Source organism: Crocodylus porosus, unplaced genomic scaffold (assembly GCF_001723895.1).
Source record: "Crocodylus porosus isolate Cpor-Errol unplaced genomic scaffold, CroPor_comp1, whole genome shotgun sequence".
In the NCBI taxonomy this organism is placed as follows: domain Eukaryota; kingdom Metazoa; phylum Chordata; order Crocodylia; family Crocodylidae; genus Crocodylus; species Crocodylus porosus.
In genome coordinates, this window is record NW_017728922.1 from 2,010,782 (window position 1) to 2,033,204 (window position 22,423).

General features: G+C 44.2%; 1 protein-coding gene across 1 annotated transcript; it reads right to left on the reverse strand.

The window, feature by feature from the left end:
* Positions 1-1,793: 1,793 nt before the first annotated feature.
* LOC109313301 (somatomedin-B and thrombospondin type-1 domain-containing protein-like) lies at positions 1,794-19,896 on the reverse strand. Its single transcript, XM_019539796.1, has 5 exons — positions 19,884-19,896; positions 17,176-17,451; positions 16,173-16,251; positions 13,113-13,289; positions 1,794-6,883 (listed from the first exon to the last, which is right to left on the reverse strand). The coding sequence occupies exons 1-5, from the start codon at positions 19,894-19,896 to the stop codon at positions 6,766-6,768; spliced, it is 663 nt and encodes a 220-aa protein (XP_019395341.1). The 3' UTR covers positions 1,794-6,765.
* Positions 19,897-22,423: the final 2,527 nt, after the last annotated feature.

The following is a 22,423-nucleotide window of genomic DNA, read 5'->3' on the forward strand; positions in this document are numbered from 1 at the left end:
TGAGAGATACAAAATGCGCTCCACTCTCAAGGCTGTTCTTTAAAGCAAAGTGATTTTCAACCAGGATGATACAGCTAGGATTGTTAGGTGTACAAATATGCTTCACAAAATAAACCCAGAGATTTCAAATAGGAATCCACAATGTTAAAAATACTCCCACCTGTTGTGGGTCTTTGCAACAAAAGAATTGCTGTTATTTTTCTGTAGTCGACAACCAAGTGAAAGCTAAGCGATGGCATTTTGTGAGACTAAAAAGATTGAGAGCCCCCATGCTATGGAATGGTGAGTTATTTAAAGCAGCATAGGAAATGCCTCACTAGATCAGATTCATCCAGGATCCTGTCTCCAGAAATGGATTGCAAATTCTACTGCAGAGGAAGCTTAAAAAAAAAAATCCATATTGCACACACAGTTAATTGCCTAATGCTACTTTTATACAGAGGGGGGAAAAAAAATCCTTCTCGACTCTTACTGAGTCTTATGTTTCGAAATGCGAGATCTGCTCGCCTATATCTTGGTGTCAAGCTTGCAGATGAGTCAATAGAACAGTGAATATTGTGGACATCGCAGAGATGTCACTAGAGCTCCCCAACTACCTTAACAGTGGGACCTCCACTTTCATTTTTAGTTAAGCCTAGTTGTCTCACTACACTGGGACAGAAACAGCAATGACAACTAAAGCTTGGGTCCACAGTAAGTTCCACCTCGGGTTAATGGTGAAAGTGCAGAGTCAAGGAATAAATGGAGATTGGCTTAAAAGCAGAGAAAGCAAGAGTCCATTAGCTTTGGCATCCTTCCGCACCCTCCTTCCAGTAATTCAATAACACACCATTATGGTATGAAAGGCCACAAAAAAAACTCAAGTAAACAAGTATTCGGTACATAAACTAATAGCAAAGCCCAGTGCATGGGAAGAGTGATTTGGATCTCTGCAGGAGTAAGTCCTCATTGTGGAAATAGCTTTTTGAATCTGTAGACTAAAGTGCACATTCAATGGCATAAAGGATGGTAAAGGTACAATAGCTAATCCGTACTACTTCAGCTAAACCATAACTGATCTGTGGAATTCACTGCTTCAGGAACTCATCAGTCAAATACTGAGGCTGTATTTCAGACAGCAGTTGCATAATACTGGGACTAGTAATAATATGCATAGATATAGGAAGCATCACACTTCCAATTTCCTGAGTCTCCTGTATATATTTAACATAGGAAATACTTGTGACAAGCAGTTGTGCAAATCCTTCCCTAAATATGCAGGTGGCTCCCACTGATGTCGCTGAGAGATCTGTGCAGATACAGCCGGACAAAAGTTATCCTTACCCACTTGGATTAGCAGCTTAAAGCCACTGCATATCCTGGTTTTTCATAGATTTAAAGAGTCGGTGCCAGAAAACACTGAATTCCATTTAGAACAAAATCTCTGTGTAAGTGAAGGTGAAGGAGTTAATTTTCCCTTGTGATTTTTTTCCCTTTAAATTGTAAGAGCTGTATATTTACAGGCAAGATCATCTTTGCTGGCCAGGAATCTCCTCTCTTCTGGATGCTTACTTCTTACCTTAAGTTATAATCCTCTGTTTGCAATTCCACAGCAAGTCATACACAGCAGGGATCTAAGAGCTTAACAACAATACTCAGAGCTGTGTGCAGTGCTTTAACATTTCCAATGCTGGGCCACTGGGATAGCTCATAAGATTCACAAGAGCAACCGTCACAGGGTTCGCCACCAAACTGGCAGGACTGGACGCAGGAGGGAAAACTAAATCCAACAATTAAAGATCCAAAATTTCCACTCAAAGGAAAAAAGTCGGAAGCCTTTATTTTTAGTTTTAAAAATAACAACAAATAACAATTTTTAAAAACTAGCTTTGGCCTTAAATTGTCAGGTTTCAGTTGTTCAAAATGGGAAAACTTTCAGCTTTCCATTTTTGGATGAAAAGTTGAAGTTTTCTGCAGGGCGGTTCAAATGCATGTTTCAAACTGAGCACGTCCCCCTCGCCCATGCCCCACAGCCCTCTGAAACGTGGAGATGGGAACAGGGAAAAGCAAAGGAAAAGGGGGAACATGAGGGAAGGGCAGGGCTATCAAACCTCCCTAGGTGTTAGGGATTACTTATTCAACTTACACATAAAGAATCTGAATACTTTGTGGTTTTTATTTACTGGCTTTTCTTTGTACCAAAAGCCCAGCCCATGGCTGCAAAGGGTAAACCAGGGACAGGTCCTGACTGCTGCTGCCCACGGGATGTTTTGTGAATTATTGGCCTAAGACTCATGGCTTTATCCACTCGTGGTGGGAGCAGTTCTCCTATTGATATCTAGGGGTGAAAGGCTCGCCGGGTTGTCGTGGAAACGACTGTCATCTCTAATAAACAGCCTGTTCTAGATGCGAGGCTGGCTTGCAGGGGGAAGCCGTTTTTCAACGGTAGTTAGCATGGGCTTTCCAATAGCTTTGTCTTCTCTTCAATCCAAGCCCTAAGCCATTATGGAGATTGATAAGGCGGAAGGATGACCAAGCCCCTGGGGACAGAAGCCAGGAGCGGGTATTCATTTATATCTTAAGATAGTTTTCATTGATAGGGAAGTTGACCTGACACTTCTATTAGCCTTTCCTACTCACCGCACCCACGTCTCTCTCCCTCCCTCTCCATCTCTCATTTTTAATATTTGCCATCTCCCAAATATAATTACTTCCTACCTGTGGCACATGGCAATCGCAGATCCTGAAAACAGTGCAACAAAGCCAACAAAGCCTATTCATCAGAGTAACGAATACTCATCAGGGGGTACTGGGACAACCTGTTTAATGTGTATACTAATGCACCAGCCTAGTACAGTTAATGTATAGGCAATTGGCAAATGGAATCAAGTTGCTATTAAGCTGCCACATCATGTCATTAATTATAATTAAGGTTTTCTAAATGGCACCATGATCTAATGTTTGCAGCAGATATACTGATACCCCTGGTTGGCATGGAGATTATACAGAGGGCAGCACTGAAAGACTTTTTTTTTTTTTTCAAAGGAAGTTTATTAAAAGCCCCAAATTTGTATGAACTGTAAGTCTAGTTCTGCACACACTAGAGTCAAGTAGACCTGAGGGCTCCCACCACCTGGTAAAACTAGAAATTTAGTTTCTTATAGGATTGGTTCTAATCATTTGTAAGTGAAAAGTGCTTCTCATTATTGGCTTTAGCTTCCTGTTCCTGATGTTAATGGCAGAACTCCCTTTGGACTCGCACTTAGTCCAGGATGAGGCCCCTCTAGGTGTAAATAACATCTTCCCATGACTAAATGTTTCCGTGATCTCATATCCCTACAGAGAAACTTGCTTCTGGCTTGATAGAAATGCCTCACTGTAAAAAGCACACGCACTGCATTCGGTTTATCTATTCATAAGTCATTCAGGATCGCATTCCTGAGCGGACCACAAAGGCAAGTTAGTTCCAGATTACATCAGACAGCAAAGCACAAGCTATTTCCCCCCCTTGCTGCCCTGAGATAATACACAATAAAAAGCAGAGCCCTGCTCTCAAATCCCTCTCAGAGCCCAAGTCCTCTCTGTGCCTTACCATGATGTCAGCTGAGCAAAGAAGTTAAGTAGAGGAAGTACCTAAGGAAGGCTTGGGAAAACTTGCTTGCTCACCCAGTCTGTATGAATCTAAACAGGAGTCCTGAGAGCCGGTTGGCCATGAACACAAGGGACGGCACTAGTTTCAGAAACATGATGAATGTGAACAACTTCCCTGGAAACTTAAGTGTGCACGTAGGTTCCTCGCATGAGTAGTGACAGTTTTTACCTCCTCGTAGGTCCTTGAAGTAAGCCACAGGCAGAGAGTATAAGGTTGACATCGAAGGGAAAAACCCCTTTGCCTCGTCTCCACTAGGGTTGTTCACCGAGAACAAGTCTCATTTGGCTCACGTGATGTAAATACATACCTAGCTCAGCCAGAGAAGTGAAGACAGTCAGAGATCTCAGAAATGAGTGGAGCAGCACTGTGACTTTCACAACACAAGAACAGCAGATAATTTAACTGCCCCAAGGATCACTTTATCTGTTATCATTTACTGTGAGAATGGAAGGAAGCTACAAATGCATCTCAAACTGTTGCAGCTATAGGCACTCTTTCACCCTGAACAGCTCTGCTGTATAGTGTGGCACCAGGGTGTGTAAAATGGACCTTAGCACATACAGGTGACACCAGGTGTCCTAACGAGCAATGCTATCAAGGCCAAGCTAGAAAACTTAGCACCTCTTTCTTTAAAGTTACATTTAAGACTAGACACCCAAATGTGAATTAGGTACTGGGTATTTCAGTCCATTATTTTAGGTGCCGGTGGAATTGTCACAGTCCCTCCTCCGCCTCCCCCCACAACACTTACTCTATTGTTTGCACTTCCCTTTGGCAATTTCTACACTGCTTCTGCAGCGTTCTCTGACAGGGATGCTCTCAAGCACATTTAACCCAACCATATGGACCATGCCTCAAAATGCAGCAGTGAAGCCCTCAGAAAAACCTCCCTGGTGCAGCTGCCCTTGAGACCTCTGTCTTGGGCGTGCTTGACAGTGGCCATGAGAAATGACCCTGGAAAAGCTTCACCACTGCATTTCCAGCCTTGGCCTGTTTGAACAGGAGCAGAGGGCAAGAGCATCCATCCCCACAAACACTGAGGGAGAAGTATAGACATACTCTTAGGTACCTACCTTTCTAGTGCTACACGTGGCCACAAAAGTCCTGATAGGCTCCAAGCAGTTCCCCCAAGCCCCATAAGGATGGCCAAACTAGGACATTGCCTACCTCCACCTGTGAGGGCTGTTCTTATAGATGTACTGACGATCCAAGATGGACAACCTCTCCTGTCCCATAGCACTGTGGGGAGAGCACTCCCAGGGCCCACAGGGATTTGAACCCTAGCTGTTACCATTCAGGACTATGCACTAAGTCCTAAACTCTCAAGCATTTCCAAGCAGGTTGTGCTCAGTTCCTCCTGCTGAAAGCACTCCACTTTAATAACTGAATACGTCTTGGGCCAAAGACAGCATCTTTCTCTTGCGTACTAGTTAGGGCACTCACCTGGGTGGAGATGGCCTGATTTGGCTTCCAGTCCTTGCTCCAATGACTATTTAAATATTTTATATTAAATGAGCAACACACCTCTCTCCAACGCTGCTTGTTGGCTACTTTAGGCAGTTCTCTACTTAGTGTGCTGGGTGTTGTGAATACTGTTCTTAATCACTGAATTCTACCTATGCATTGCACAGGGTAGTAAAGGACTAGATCCAAGAAGATGTTTAATAAATTGGCCCCTTACCTAGGCTCTAAGTAAGGGCACTTTTACACATGCTCTGGAGGTTGTGGGCAGAGGGGAAGACACCAATTTAATCAGAAAAGGTCCAAGGGCTGCTCTAATTAAAGCACCACAGCATTAGTGCGTCAGACCAGCCTCCACACTGATGTCCAGGCACCCTAAGATCCCTACACCACGCATGAGGACAGTCAGCTACTAAGAACAGGAATCACAACAGGCAGTACAATGAGTAGAACCAGTGAGAAATGCTCACCACAAAGGTGCATTGTAAATCCTATCACTTCCTAGTGCTCTGCTGGGCCTGCAGGGAGGCAGATCCCTAAACACTGGATGTTGTGATGCTCGGTGTTGCAATGTTCAGGTGCCATTTGGATTTAAAATGGCTGTGTAAGCCAAAGCTCACATCTGCTTTTGGGCACCATTCACGACAGGTGCTTAGGATGCTTTTTAAAACTGAATAGTTTGGAAACAGACTAGGTGAGTGATCTACCGTCACTCAGCAAGATCAGTTAGGATGACTTCTTTAGGACCAGCTGCTGAAAAGAGAAAATTAATAAACTGCCATTAGAATGTCTCTAAAGTCTCTTTTATTATAATTTATAGAACATTTTCAAAACAGAAACCCAAGAGATTGTAATGAAAACTATTTCAAAAAGTTGTCAGATGCAAGAGAAAAGTAATGAGAGTTTTAGTACCTCACTACTGCACAGGAGATGTCTGAACCACAAGAAATAAGGCACTTCCAAATAAGGTAACACAGTCCATGGTCCTTGCAACCTGAGGTCTAAGGACTCTGTTATTCAGAGGATCATCAGTTCTCACTGGTTCAATAGCCCTGATCCTGACTGTTACCATTACCTTGATGGAATCAGGGTCCAGCAACCCCCACCACCATTTAGGATCAAGCCTTTTGGGCCGATTGTTGAAGGCAATGGGAGCTTTGTCACAGGTTTCAGTGAGATCCTACATTAGTCTAAGAACCCAATATAGAGACCAGCTTGAGAATAAAAGGGGGAAAGATCTATAAATAAAAGGAAGGAAGAAATGTCCTCAAGGGAAGGGCACTATCACCAAAAGGAGGAACCAGTTTGCAGAGATTCCTTTAGTCTTTTGTTGGGTACTTAATCTGTGCTCGTCTTAATCATTTGTAAATTCTCTTCTTTGGTGGATCATCACTGGCAGGTCTGGGGGAGGAAGGCTTTGAAAGACTGCTGAGGCAGCAGGGAGGGAGGTGTGGAAACAGACTGCAGTTTCTCTCTGCCTTCTTCAGGGATGCAAAAGCACAGAAGTGTCTGAAGGAGGACTTAGCTTAACCCTCTGCAGGCGACAACCTCCTTAAACCAGTTCAGCCCAGTCTTCAACACTGATTAATCACCAGATCGATTATGGTCATTACTTAAAAGTTTGTGCCAGAGAAGCCAGCACATGACTCGGGCAGTGGGCTAATTTGGAAGAGTTAAATGAACAAGAAGCTATGAACGGAAGGACAGGAACAAGTGTCCAGCTGGCGAATTCTCTTCCAAGTTCCTCTGCACCGAGGATTCCCTACAGCCTGCCAGTGCAGCACCTCGTTCCTGAAACAGAAAGAGCAGAAAAGGAGGGAGAGAGGTTAATGCCTTCCAAGACAACAGCTGAACATGTACTGCACCATCACTGTTGGGGATTCAAGCAAGGGCACCATGCAAGGAGCTGGCTGCTTCAGTCAATCACATCACCAACAGGGTCCAAAACACTTGGAAAATCCTGAATTTTTTCCATCTGACATCAGTTTCAACACACCAATTTTGATCTCATGCTGAGTGACTCCACTCACCCTAGGAGGATGGTACAGAGAGAGATCAAAATTTGATCAAAAGTAATCAAAATTACTGCAGAAACATCTGATGTACTGAAAATGTAAACAACATTTCTCTTTTCAACCCACTTGGTCTCTACTGAACTATGCACTTTTTCCATGCGCAGAGCTCCCATCATCATCACCGGGTATTCCGGACACTGAACAAGCACGTGCTAGGCAATACAAAGGCATGCAGTTGGGATGTATCTATAAAGCAAAGACACACAAAAGCAGGAAAATTCACCATATTTTTCTAACCTAGTTGATCCCAGGTTCAACAAATTCCCCAAAAGTTCACGAACACATTTGTCTTGCACTGACGAGAGAGGTGGTCTATTAACAGAATATACAGTATGTACATTTAATGTCAACCAAAAAGATGCTGGCCTAGCAGCCGCTGGACCCAAAATTTAGCCACAGAAAAGATATAATACAGACAGCAGGAGCACAAGCTTCTGCTCCCATTATACTCATTGCCCTCAATGCATCTCAGCTCTTCCCTACTGCAGAAGGGCAAGCTCCAGGGCTCATTCAGGCCTTGGTCTCTGTGATGAGAGCTTCCAGCAAAGTAGCCTGATGGTAAGTCCATTGCCCCTGCTTGATTTATAGTGCTCTATAAGCCAGAATTATCAATGCCAATTGTTCAAAGATAACATTGCTGTTGATTTAATGAGATGTCACATTCCAGGGCAGAGTTTTAAAATCACGCGTGGTTAGGAAAAAGCTAAATGTTGTCTCTTCTGGCTCAGGGTCATTTTAAGCCACAAGGTTTTGGAAAGGAACAAGCAAGATCCTGGATAAAGCAGGCTGCCACATGCTGTATGGTGCTTCTCCAACCCCAGAGTCATAACTTTACCTTTAAAAGGCTTGAGTCCTTAAACACAAACTATATTTGCCATTTTTGGTCTTGCTGATGGGAATTGCAAACACTGCCATTGCTATATTTAAAGAAACACCCTTCCCCCATATGCAGGGACATAAATGTCCAGAATGAAGTTGTTTCTGCACTGTAACTGCCGCATCTTGCTCAAGACAATAAAGAACAGCTAATCCTCCCAGGCACAGTTCCCTGTAGAAGCTCTTAGTGCTGGCTGATCACTGGCATCACTGCGTGTTACTGGTGCTATGTGTTCTGGTACATCCAAACCCCCCCCCCCCCACAAAACCTTTCTTCTAGCCTCACCACTTTGGGTCTCATACCTTTTCCCCTTCTGAAAACATGGAGGCCATGAAGTCCTGTGGAGCTGTCCCCACTTCTGTGATGGTCATTATGTTGACCAACACTGCAAGAGCTGGTCTGCAGGCATCCAAAGTAAAAATCACAAGCTGCGATAGCCTGAGCTTTCTTTATAAGCAGGGCTATAATAGAAGAGCGTCCTCTGCAGATCAAGCACTGAGGGGGCCCTCACTGTCCAATGGCTATGCCTATGAAGCCTTCAAGAATCTTCTTTTAGTTGACACTAGCTATTTGAAGGCCTGCTTGACAGAGCCTTGAATTATACCATACAAGGCTGACACGCAAAAAGATCATTAGGAGAAATCCTCCTCAAAATATACTCAGTGCTGCTGAGTGTATTTTAAACTCTCTCTGACCTTTGTATATTTTAAACTTGCTCTGATTTTTCTCTTCCTGATCAGCACTTTTGGAACAATAACTCTGGGAGTTGCGTGCTGATGCAAGCTACCAAACTGACAGCCTGGGCGCACCGACATGCCAAGATGGAGTGGGTGTGACAGAGGCAACAGCTGTGCATGCTTCCCCCATGCTGCTCCATCACAGCACTGCAGCCAGGAGCTGGAGTGACCTCCCTTTGGGGGTGTTGGGATGTTTCAGTCTGTATAATCATTTGTGTGAGGCTGACAGCAAAGCTATCAAAGCATCAACCTACCTGGGTGAGGTACATAGGCGAGCACTTCAAGCACTGGGCAAAAGGGTGGGGATTGGTGTGTCATTAGGACAAGCAAATCTGGACAAGCACTCATGTACTGCAGAACTAGATCTCCCCCTCTACCAACATGTTCTTCCTGTTGTCCCCTTTACCAAGGCAACAGTTACCACCTGCTCTTTTCCAAGTGCCCTTCACAGGTATTGCATTTGTTTTCAGAAGAACATTTCCACATCTGGTTGGCAGATCCTGCCCTCAATGTTTCCCAAATTGCTTGGCCCCAGGTTAACCCAATTCCTCTGGTCATAACCCCAGCCTAGTCAGATAATTCTGTGCCTCTCCAAACAGTTACTGCTGCTCATATGCTAGCAGTTAGCATGGGTAGGACTTCCATGTGCCTTAGCTGATCCTCAATAATTGTACTGATGCCTGGCTTTACCCATAGTGAAAGCTAAATCAGGGCAGTTTGCCACTGAATAAAACAGGGCTAAATGACTTCAATTTAGTTTTTGCCTACCCTGGGATAAGCACAGGCACACAGACAGTTTGTGTGCTTGCAAACAGCAGGGGCAGGACTTTCTGCACCTCAGCTACTTTTTGGTAACTGTTCATGTGTATGCTCCCAGCCAAAACAATTGGGGCAATTGGGCCCCTTTTCATTCAGGAGTGACCTGCCCCAATTTCCACCATCAGACAAGAGTGGATACAGACACTTAACACAGAATAGCCAGGTTGGGACACTGTATTTCCAAGTACTCTGGGGATGTACGGGCTCGGGAGCACACAAATCCACTCAGAACTGCCGCAAGCCCACTGGGGGTCATACCCCCTAGTTTGCAAATGCTGCTTGAGGGTATGGAAAAATGATCAAATTATAGGAAGATGGAAGGGAGCAAGCAGCAAGGAATCACCACAGAGCAGCTGACACTCAAAACTGCCCATCTGGCTGCAATTACCCTGTGGTAAGTGAAAGCTAAACTGGAGCAGCTTAGCCCTGAACAAAAATGGTAAAAGTTGCCCTGGTTTAGCTTTCATTTACCACAGGGTAATTGCAGGCACATGAATCATTACATGGAACAGCTGTTCACAGTATGAAACTGAGCCCTGTTAACACATTTTAAATTTGATTGATTGTTCATACCCCAACATAAATCTAGCTAATCTTTCAGAGGGTGAATGCTCCCTAACCTACATCTTTCTCCCAACCTTCTCAAGGGCACAGACAGCAGCTCTCCATGCTTTTCTTTCCTCCAACCCATTTGGCCAGTCCTGAAAAGCCTATGTTTGGAAATTAAAAGAGTGTGTCATGCAGCAATGCCGTACACAAGACATGGTCATGACAGATGCTCCAAATGTTGCTCAGCTCCATCAACAAAATGCCCAGACTGCACAGAGGACAGAATTAGAGCAATCAATAAAAACCAGCCCCACAACTTGCAGAACACTTCTTGGTGGCTTAATGGAGAGCTAGCTGTAATCTGGTGTAAAGTACAAAATACTTTGCACTATATCACAGAGATTCATGCCCCACTGTTTCTCAAAAAGAGATGGTCACAGTTCAAACTGAAATGAACAAAGCAAAAAGAAAAAAAAAAATCAACTACCCCAGGTAGTTGATCAGGGGTTAGGGGTAGGACTTCCAGTCCCAAGGTGGTGACCAGGGGGTGGGGCTGTCAAGGGCTACCCTTGTGGCCCTCAACAGCTCACCAAAACTCATTAAGCGGCCCACCGGCCAAAATAATTGCCCACCCCTGCTCTAATCACTCAAGGGTTTCAGTTTACCTGCTTTAATCCCACCCCACAAAATCCACACCTCCCACCCTCCCTCACATCCACACCCTGCCCACCCAAGCTCTGCACTCCCACCACTCCCCTGGGCATGGGCTCCATGCTGCCACCAGCCCCACACTCCCGCCCAGCTGCAGCTCCACCCCTGCCCCCCGTCCCTTCCCTACCTCATGCCCCGAGCAAGTGGGACGCCAGGGAACTGGAGCAGGTTCCCCAGTGGCAGCAGCAGCCTCTCCCAGAAGCTGCACGCTGGCTGTGCCAGGCCCTTCCACCCAGAAGGTTGGGAGTGAGGTGCAAGGGCTGGGCAGGATACAATTAGTTGATGGGTCCCTGTAGGCCCGGTGGGCCAGATCCAGTCTGCGGGCCGTATTTTGCCCACCCCTGCCGTATAACCTCACTTTTCCTACTCAGTACTCCAAAGTGTTTGCTGACTTTGGTCTCTTTTCTCATTTGCTTTTACCTAATCAGATGTTCTTATCTAGCTTCAGGGTTTCTGACAAAATAATATTATTTCCAGCCTTGACATTCATCTACATTTTTACTGCAGTTTAAAGCCTCCCCTGACAGCACCAGTTGGGTTTATTGCTCTTTATCTAAAGATCTATGTGATATTTACACTTAAAAAGCAGGGGTGAGACAGAAGGAAAAGCATCTCACATAACTTTTTCATGTTAAAAGCTCTGGACAGATCCTTCCTAAAAAAGGCTATTACCAGCAGAAATTCATGTTTAATATATAGCAAGTTTAAGGCCTAATAATCCTAGTTTATGGTAAGTATTTCATAACAGACCTATTTATCTCAAACTCTAAAATACCCCAGTGTATTGCCACACAGACATTTCCAGAGCAGTCCGGCCCTGAAATTCTAGAGACTGCTTTTATTAAATTAAAACAAACTAGAATTATATGCGATACAGAAATATGATTCTGAAGGGGAATTGCGATTAAAAGGCAGAGTTGCCTAGTGGCTACAGCAGGAGACTCAGAATCAGAATTCCCAGGTTCTGTTGCTGAGTAATGAGTCCTTTCCCCTCTCTTTGCCTGAGTTTATCCACCTGTACAGTGTGGGTAATGCTCATCTCAGACATTTTTACACATGCTCTGGGAGCAAGAGGGCGCTTTAATTAGAGCAGCTCCAAGAGCCACTCTAATTAAAGCTCCCAGAGCATCTCACAGATCAGCATCCTCATGTTTCAAAATGGTGGCATGGGCACTTTATCTAAAGCTTTAATGAGATTTAGATACAAGTATCCCTGCTGCCATTTTGAAGTGCAGGGATGCTGAAACACAAGACACAGAGGCTGGCTGGAGCACAGTCATTACCATGCTCCAGCAGACTTAGTTAACTGAGTCTGCTCTGACGGGCTGCAATTACAGCGCGTCGGAGCAGCCTCCAGGTTACTCTACAGGCACCCCTGCCTACCAAGAACAACTTGAGAGTCCTGAGTGAAAGGTGCTTTAAGTAAAAAAGGGCACTTTTCCACTTGCATTGGCTACCCATTCCCAATGCCAAGACTTACCCGACTAGCAGTTAGGGTTAGGGAGGAGCATACATTCAGATTCACTTTAGGAAACAAAATGCAGGTCTCTGAATGAGAGATACTCAATAACATACACTGTTCTTCAGATTGGCAACAACCTGCAAATGGATTCAGCTTTATTTGCCCTCTAGGAGGATGCTTAGCCTTAGTCAAATAGCAGCCTGTAAGACTCAAATTCAAGGCAGTGAGCAGTAGGGTACTTCTGCACCACATCCCCAACACAGCTCTCAAACATGCCCTGCCCACCCACCAAACACAGGAGTATGGTGGGAAGCTGCTCCAAGGCTCTCTCCATAACTACTCTTGAGACCCTGCTCTCCAGCCTGGCTGTAAGCACCCATGGAAGGTGCCCCACAGTAGTTTCACTCTCACATTTACAGGTCTGGCTCATGCAAGCAGGATCCAGTGGACAAAGCATGCTCCACAGCAGATCCCCTGGCAGTATGAAGAACATGGAATAGACAGATCCCTTGCAAAAATACTAGACCTGGCTTTGCCACTAATTTATCAGGTGAGCACAGCCAGGACAATTAATTCCAGATCTCATTCTAAGAGTGATCATTACTGATCTAAACCACAGTGAGCAGAAAGGATGAGTTAACATTTAAACAGGGCTCAGAAGATGTAAAGCGCTGACAAGTGCAGTGGATGACAAAACTGAAACAAGTCTCTCCAACCAGATCAAGGTGGGGAAATGCAAAAATCCATGTGTGGTACCTACAAAGAACAAGGCAGAATTCAAAACTCTTACTTTTTGCTTCCACTGCCATCACCATAGCAGTGCAGACTCCTAGAGTCTAAGGCCGGGTGCTGGCACTCCACACACACTACGTGCCCTTCACTGAGATATCGCATCCAGCGAGTGTAGGAACTGTTCCCATGCAAACAACCTTCCGTGATGGCTGCAAGCTGGAATTCAACGCAATACCTACAGCAAAAACGAGAGCCCCAGTTAGACCAACAATTATGTTACAGATCTGAGAGCCACTGAGAGAGCTAGAGCAGATGTGGTGAATGCAGGTAAGTTAACACAGACACACAGATCCTGTATGAATCCATTCTGACAAACTGAAATGAGCAGTAACGCTCAGACCTAATTTAGGTGTTTTCACATCAAAGCAAAGGCTATCACTGCAACTAAGGCAGGGAGAGATTAAGTCCTTGGCCAATGCCTGAGATGAAGTAAGTGGCAGTTCCAGGAACAGAACCCAGTGTGGGGCCCTAGTTACTGGACTAGACTGCCCAATATTTAGTTTCAATACTTCATCAGACACTAAGTCTTACAGTAATTTGCAACAGTAACTAAGACTTAGTTATTGGAAACTTTCCGACAGTATTGTTCCTGCTAGAAATCGGGATTAAGCTGCCTCGTTCTTGGGAAAGACTATGAGATTACCACTGAGAAAATTAGCACTATACTTGTGCCATGCTCAAATCGGGCTATGTTCCTGTTTTTAACCAAATCTCAGTTTAGAAAACCAGTCTCGCTATTTTGGAGTCTGGAAAACCGTAGGGGCAGTACAGAGCTGGGTTCTACTACATCTGGATTCATGTAACTTGTTCATCACTACAGTATCCCGAGTACCTTCCACTAATACATTAAGCAAAATGACTGTGTGTCAAGTGCTGTTTTCACATGGTTCTCTCAGAGGGATAAAAATATGCACAATACAGCTTCTTGAGAGGGGAGAAGGTTGCTTTATGTACATATTCCTAGATATTTATGGAGAGAAGGTAAAAATCAAAGAAATGCACCTTAGATACAGAAGACAGGTAGGTTTATCCCTTAACTCCTGTGGAAGTTCATTCTGCAATCTCATACTAGCCCCCAAGAAAGTCTTCCACAAAGACAAGCTTTATCCATTTTTACAGAATCACAGTCTCCTCCATTAGAGGTTTCAAGAAGAGGTCGGTAAGCATTTGTCTGGGAAAGCTTAGGAATATGGTTAAATTAAAGGCCTCTTCAGATCCGTTATAAACTTCTGATTCTGGGAGTTGCATTCTTCTGGAGTTCTTCACCTCAGTACTTTAGGTGGCCTGGGTTCAGACCACCGAGTGCCTTGAAAATGAGAATGGGATGAAATTCTATCAGAAGCCACCGCAGAGGGTAAAGGACAGGTCTGACATGCTTATGGTGGCCTGTATTTCTGAGAAGATGCACTGTACCATTCTGTATTCTTTAGCTTCCTGTGTGCTAGAGCCTTCTCAAGCAGTTATATCACATGGCTGTAGTCAGCCAAGATGTGACAAGGGCACGGACAACAGAAGTCAGGTCCACCAGCCACCAAGATGGGATGGACTCTCCTAGCCAGCCAGAGGCAATAAAAAGTACTGCCCTGAATGCTGCTATGTGGTGCTCAGTGTCAGAAGTGGAAGAGAACTACCATACATGCTAAGGTCACCAATTCAGGGAGTGTGCCATCAGCTAAAGGAGGCTGCACCACAACTTCACATCCTTCACAATGCTTTCCTCTAGCATTACCCCTGTCCTACTCCAGCTGTTCTTCATTCACAGGTGATTACGACCAAGCACTGGGCTACCTTGGGAGTATGATTTTTCTGGTAGAGCTGTCTGCATCTTGTTGGCAGTGGAGTGCCATCAGTTCACCCAACAGGTGGCATGCAAATGTTGAAGAAGACTAAAGAGGTCCTCTTCACAATTGAGGGGTCAGTAGGGGTTCAGCATGAGCAGAAGCTTATTCCCACGAGAAGCTTAAACAAAGCTGATGAATACACACACGTTGTGGAAATATGCATGCAGGAGTCCAAGCAGAAAACCAGCAAGCTACTTCACAATGAAAGGGGAGCACTTATAACCTCTCTGGGGCATTTACAAAAATGACAGGTGCCAAAAAACTCCATGTATACGAGCTTGAATTAGGATCTACAGAGAATCGCCAGCCTGCAAAACTGAGTAGGACAGGGTCTAGAACAGCACTGCATCATCCCCCTCAGCAACCTGCTACATTACTGCCAACAGCTGCCTCTGTTGGAGCAAGAAGCAGAATGGCAAAGCTGATGTTAGCTCCCCTGCTGACTTTATCCCTCTAAACTGAGCATAACGGAGGTACTTTTGCCACACCTATGGCCATGATGGGCACCCCAGTCTGATGACCGATCAGCACATGTGTATGTCTGTCATGGAATTTTACATGCAAAGGAGAGCTTTCTGCAGAGCTCTGATGCTTCCCAGTACCTGCAATGTGCAATAATGCCAATGAGGGAAACATGCAGGTGGAGCCCAAGATGGCCAAGTATATTGGATGAATCTTTCACAAGTGCTTGAAGCAGTCAAGCCAGTTGGTGCAAAAACTTGCTTCCCACACTGCAGGGAAGCCTAGGTTCTGCCCAGCTGGCACCCAAAACAGCAACTTGCTAGACCCCAACCCAAACTGCATAAAACAAAGCCAACCATTGCCTGCACCTTTAACACAGATGTGTGAGTGGGCATCGTGTTTGTGGGAGCCTCTTACCCCCAAAAGTCTGTACTACGGTGATGTGGTATAGACTTCCCAGAGAGAACCAGATATAGAAAAGAACCTGAAACTACTGCTCTCTGCTTACACCATCCTAAACAGCATCAGCTCTCTCTCCCAGTAACTTCAGTGACATTGCTTTGAACATATCCTGCTGTGGAAGATCAAGCCTCTATCAGATGGAGATGCTGTTTTGTTGGAATCCAGCTTTAAAAGTCTTCAGGCTGTCAAAGGAAATAGATGCTCTATCCAGGACAGAGCCTGGCCTACACAACACACCCATCGAAGCCATGAACAAGGTGCCATTATGTTGCAAAGCCCAGCCTCCTACTTACCCCGCTCTTTCATTTTCACTGGATGCAGCTCTCTTCCTTCGTGCTTTCCCGTAACCTCCTGTGGTTATTAATGCTGGGACTGTGAACATCAAAGAAAAGCAATATACATAAGCAAGTGATAATAGTGCACTAAGGCCACTTATGCTTGCATAACAATAAAGACTGGGGATTTTATGGTCTTTAATGTCACACAATTTCCACTTTGGCAGGAAATCAAAGATAATTCCAGCCTTGCATTTTTGGATCTTCAGTGGCAATCTAGCATTAGAAAGAGACATTCATTCTTCTTCTTCTTTTTTTGCCCTATTGGAACAAAACTGTTTATCAGAGCAGCAACCAAAGGAGAAGAAAAAAAACCCCTCATTCATCTAATACCATCTCCCAACAGGCTTGAAAAAGCCAATTTAAAATAAATTAGTTAGGATAGAAGCCAAAGCCAGATTCTGACCCCCAAAGAGCTCTTAAACTCATTGGAAAAAGCTGATACAGGCAAGTTCAGGTCATGCCTTAATTCCAGCTTTATAGCAAAATCTGGCACATTGTTTGGAAACAGAAGGAAACTCTGAGCAGGGGAAAAGTGAGACCTTATCTTTGGTGGGTGCCATTCCTTCCTGATGTTTACAGAGGACTCATGAGCGATGCTATGTGACACCTAAGGCCACACTTTCCTCCCACTTCCATGGGTTTCACACTGACTTTATTGACTGCACCAGAATTACTGAAGATTTATGCTCACAGCAGTGAAACCAGAGTCAGGACCCCAAACTTCACTTTTGAAGCCTATCAGATGACACCAAGGGGCAGGCAGGATTTAAAAATATATCCCAATGAGAATCCAATGAGCTCAGTATAAAGGGGTCAATTCAGTTCTCAGTAAAACCAGTGTAAATCCAGAGCAAATTACACCACTCCAGCTAACTCTGGGGAGAAACATAGGAGGCCAAACCCCAGGGTCTAAGCCATTTGGGCTCAGGCCCAAACCCAGCACTTTCAGTGTGCTTACGAAGGGCATGATTGCACTCCACTCCTTGCTGGGTCCAGTACTCCACACAGCCAGCCTTTTCCTCCAGAGGAGGACACGCCTCGCCTCCATTCCTCTGCTCCTGAATGACATGCCTTCTCCGGACTCGATACGTTGCCTTGCAGGGCTCTGCACAGCCACTCCAGTCGCTCCATTCAGATATGGTGCAGGGGGTCACTGGCCGGGAGAGAGAGAAACAACAGCATGGGTTACAGCGATAAAATGCAGCACCACTTCCTCCAGAGAGCACATCTAATTCTAATTATAAACATTTAAGTAATTTTCAGGAGTTTACACTCTGCTCAGACAGTTCCCTAGTTCAGTTATTCCCTGAACTGTCTTGATACGTTAGTGGTTATATCTACTCCTTTATAGCCAATCCACCTGTACAAAACATTAAAAAAAAAAAAAAAAAGCCAGTGAGTTGGGGCACGTGTTTGAAATCCAAGCACACTACTGAGAGTAAAGAGAACTCATCTTCTCAGTCACCAAAACAACAACGTAGAGAAAACTATAAAATCTGTCTCTGGAATGATATCATGGACTCAGTGAGCTCTGTTCTGGCAACTCAAGTGTCACAATAACGTTGAAAAAGAGTGTTATGATTGGGTTTATTACACGCGCATTTACATTTTTCCTACCTCTGTTATTCTTACTACTAATATCTAGGCAGTATCACCATGAGTTTCATCTTCTGGGTGCCTCCTACCCATTTTGGGGCACTTTCAATCAGGCACTATGTCAAGTTTGAACTGGAATGCATGCCTGAGGCACTGGCCCTATGGTACTGAAGGACAGCAATTATCCTGGACCTGGTCCATAGGGAACCACAAGATAAAACAGCTGTCATCCCAAGTAGTGGGAAGAGAGGTAGGCACAATGGAGAAGACTTACAAAAATGTGCCCATCAAATGGGTTTGAAACTGCTGGGTTAGTGCACTCTCCCTTTTGCTCTGCTTGTCCACTGCTAAACTTTTCAGCCCTTGTCATCTGAAATCACCTTCAGTCACCCCTTCCATTCAATCTTGGCCTCTCTGCTGAGTGCAGCAGCAGGAAGTTAAGTTACTGCCACTTATCTTGGTGGCTCTTGTGAAATACATAAATATTATTTATTTTATTCCTCAGAGAAGGCTGAGCCATGGAAGAAGGAGCCAGACTAGAAACACACCATATCATGACCTAGCAACCATCACACTGCATGGGGCTTTGGCCTGAAGGACAACTCCCAAACTTCAGAACATCATTTTTTCTGCTGTTGCTACAGAAAAATAAATAAAATACACCAGTGTCTATCGAAGGTTCAGCAAGATGCGAAGAACCTCAGAGTCACCTGGGCTCTGGGCACTTTCAGGACTGAGCCATTACACAGGAAACAGCAACATCAGCAACTAACTGGGATCATGCAAACAAACATGCCCAGTCTAATGCTCCTAAGATACTTCTGATGTAAACTTAGACCCCAAAGGCACAAATCAATGCAGTTACAAGTATAATTTCCACCATAGGTGATGGATAGGAGGGACACATGCCCCCCCTGAGAACACTGGTACCCCCACTGAAATTGGCTCTGCTGTCAGCAGAAGTGCCAGCACTTCCACCGCCACCATGCTGGGGTTGCTGGTTGGCTGCTGGGAGACTAGACCCCCGCTTGCTGGCTGGCTGCTGCCCCCCCTGCCCCAGTCATGCCCTGCTGGTGCCCACCCCCCAGTTGCCCATGATTTCTACCCTGTCCCTAATCCATCCCCATATCCCTTTGTATTTGGCTCACCAGAAGGAAAGGAAGCCACATGTCAGCTTAGGTCATTCTAGCATCTCTGTTTTTTGAGGCAGGATGCTAGATGTCTTCCCTAGCAGCTTCTTATGGTCAGTCCTTCTGGGCAAGAGCTCTGGCCTGTCTGGGATCAGCAGGAACTCTAGCTTATATCCCTATAATTAACCATCTCATACTTCACAGTCATCCTGGCCAGACAGAGAACAATAATAGGACTACTGGGAGCTCACTCTATTTTAGTTTCATCTCATTTTCCCATTTTAGAAAGTTCAGGTTTTTAACCAGACTGCAAGTGGATCCTTGCCTTTTATTTTACCTGGCCAACTTTCTGCATTCATCTATGTATAGGAGAAAGTTGTACTGGGCCTCAACTGTATGTGCTCTATTGACAGATTCTCAGTTTTTATGGGACTCTTCACACCAGCTGCTTCTCCCTATTGGTGACAATCTAGGCATGCTTTCCAGACAGTCCCAAGAAGCTTCACTCCTACTGTCTGCTTATTGGTTTCACCTAACTATGCAGTAACTGAGTTTCCTTATAGCAAAAAGTACTACTATACTTCCAATGAGCAAGGACAGCAGAACTCACCATCAAATCCTAGGCTCACATACTAAGAATTCTTGAGTCCTAGGCATTAGCTGTGCCTTTAATGTGAGTTTGATCCTGAGAAATAGCAAACGTCTCTGTTCTTATTCAAATGAATGCATTCTTCAGAGTGCTTAGTGCCTAATAACACTGAGCACTTGTTGAGCAGCCTTGAAACAGTTTCAGTGTCATCATCATGCCTCAGTTTCTTCTGCAGCGAAGCACAGATAATCCTTAATTATTGAATTACCTTCATTTGAAACTTCTGGCTTTACTGTCTTCAGAATGTTTAAGAAGTTTCTCAAATACCCTGCAGCACTTTTTCACTTTTACCTTGAAACATCATATTTAAACAATCTGAAACATTCACCTTTGTAAACGTAATTAAGAGATTAAGGATTAGAGTAGGTGACATAAATAACTGAGCTACATTAATCTGCAGAAATGTGTATGAATAAAGCCCAACTATTGGAGTACAGTATATACTGCCCAGCAGTAATTTTCTAAAGAACATCATCTCTGGAATCTTCTTCCCTTACTACTTAAATTTGGCTTCACATATTAATATCACAGTTTTAGTATTTGTTTTACAACTGCTGTGACAAAGTAGCTTTGTAGTAGAAAAAAATTGTGGGGGAGGAGGAAGGGAACAGACTACAAATATTCAACAGAGTGTGTGTGGATTCCTGACATCCAACACAGACTAGCTACAATAAATAACTCTGAGCAAGTATTTTAGTATGCAGAAAACACCAAGGTATTTCTGGACACACCTCGGTGGGTAGCACATTGCAATATTTTTACAATGCCACATGATGGCACTGTTTCAGAATATTATTGAGATGTATAAACCTGCACCAGAAAACCTGCCTAGAAGGGGTTTGCTGCAGATTCTGGCATATGTGACCTAAACAGGAGACAAAAAAGGCAAATACAATTTTGTTTCTTTATGATGCATAATGACTGCTCATAACACTGCTGTTCCTACTAACTGTATACATATAAATTAGCTCTTCTCTGGCTTTCCTGGAACAACTGAAGAGTAGCAATATAGCCTAACACCACTGCATTAGCATCCAAAGGCCTTGATCTGGTACGAGTCCACTGAAAAAAAGATGCTGCATAAATATTTTGGAAGACTCCATGCTTAGTCCCTAAAAGTTCACAGCTTAATCTGAAATGAGGCAACAAATGAGTCTGACAAAACAAAAGGCATCAGGGAGGGGCAGTTATGGTAATAATTCAGTTATATAGTCAATTCCTGGACAACAAAATACTACCAAATGTTTTGGGATTGTTTTTAAATATATACATTAAATGCAGTTGGTCCAATGAGAGAGATCACTCACAATAATCCTTGCTTCTTATATGAAATCAGTCAACTGAAGCATCACTGACTGGCAAAGAAAGAAGACGGTAGGCAAATTATGGTTCTGTTAATATCTACTTTAAATGCTCAATGAAGAGTTTGAAGGAAAGTTCTCCATTTCCAAGACTCAAAGACTCTTTTCCACACAGCCCTCTCCATTAAGGACTGGGAAATCTTCCATTTCAGGTCTTTACTTTTCCAAAAAGGGTTACATGGAAAAATATGATTTGATATTCCTAAAGGAAGAAAAATTCCAAAGTTTCAGGATTTTTTTTCTATCCAATGAAAACATGAAAGGAGAAACCTGCTTATTTTTTTCTGTTTTGTTTTGCCAAGGCTATCGCCCAGTACGGGAAAGAAATCTTTCTTAGAAGAAAGTGTCACACATGATGTTGGAATTAGACACCTGGATCTGCTATCAGCAGGAAACAGGTCTGAGTGTCCCTTCCCCCATTTAATTTTGATGCGTCTTTGTCCAAATTTAGGTATTGAATGTTTCAGGGCAGGCAATGACTCGATGTTCGCCTACACTGCAAAATGACTTATTGGAGCTGTGGCAGACAGGGTTCTTTGGGTGAATCTGGTATCTTTTATTAGACCAACTTAAATAGTTGGGGGGAAAAAATTAAGCAAGTTTTCAGGTTTAAAACCCTTCATCAGGCTGAGGAAGTTTCTGCAGTCGGTGGAATGAAAAGTAACTCCTGTTACGCCTATAACCCTGCACCTCAGCATTACTCATGGCTGGCAGCTCCTCCTCAAATGTATGACAATGAAAACAGGAGCTATTTTCCAAACATGCTTTATAAATCCCTAGAATAGCTCTTCTTGCCAGTGAGTAAAGTGCTGTCAGCATTCACTGAGGTAAGTGGTTTCCTTTCAAGGAGTTTGCTCATACACTCATGCCCCAGGCATCTGGGATGCCACCTACACTACATATACACCCATGACAAGGCATGTCCCCTACAGACACTGAAATGAAGCTTAGTTACATGCCCATGAAACAACTACAGTAGCTAACACTGCCCTAGGGCATGATCTCTGGGAGTCACCGTGCATCTGCATTTCAACCCCCACTACCATTCTCCAGAACTGCCAACCTGACCTCCTTCACCAGCATGAAATGATGTTTAAAATGATTAAAAGTCATCCCCCACAGGGACGTCTCCTTCACAAAATTGTATTCCCCCACAACAATCATTACAGACCTGTCTGAGTAACACAAAACTTTGCTAGAGCAGAGCCAAGCTGAAGAAAGTAGAGGTGGAGAGCAGATGGCTTAACATACAGTCTGCATGCACCTGACCTTTTGAGGGTCTCTCTGATCAGAAACAGGCAGGTGACTACATCTATAGGAAAAAGTTCCCTCCCTGATTAAACATCTGCACTTTGTCCTAATACAATTAACTGTGACTGCTCCCACTCCATGGGTGCCCTACACGGGTGTGGGTTGTGACCTAAAAGTGGGTTGCAAGAATAGATAAAAGGGTTGTAATCAAACTTTTAA

What these genes read in the sequence shown, in the direction of transcription:
- LOC109313301 (XM_019539796.1), bottom strand. An exon ending in GGAGTGCAATCATGCCCTTC is followed by an intron (nt 16,252 to 17,175) that starts GTAAGCACACTG and finishes TGATGTTCACAG; the next exon opens with TCCCAGCATTAATAACCACA. An exon ending in AGTGAAAATGAAAGAGCGGG is followed by an intron (nt 13,290 to 16,172) that starts GTAAGTAGGAGG and finishes TTTTTGCTGTAG; the next exon opens with GTATTGCGTTGAATTCCAGC.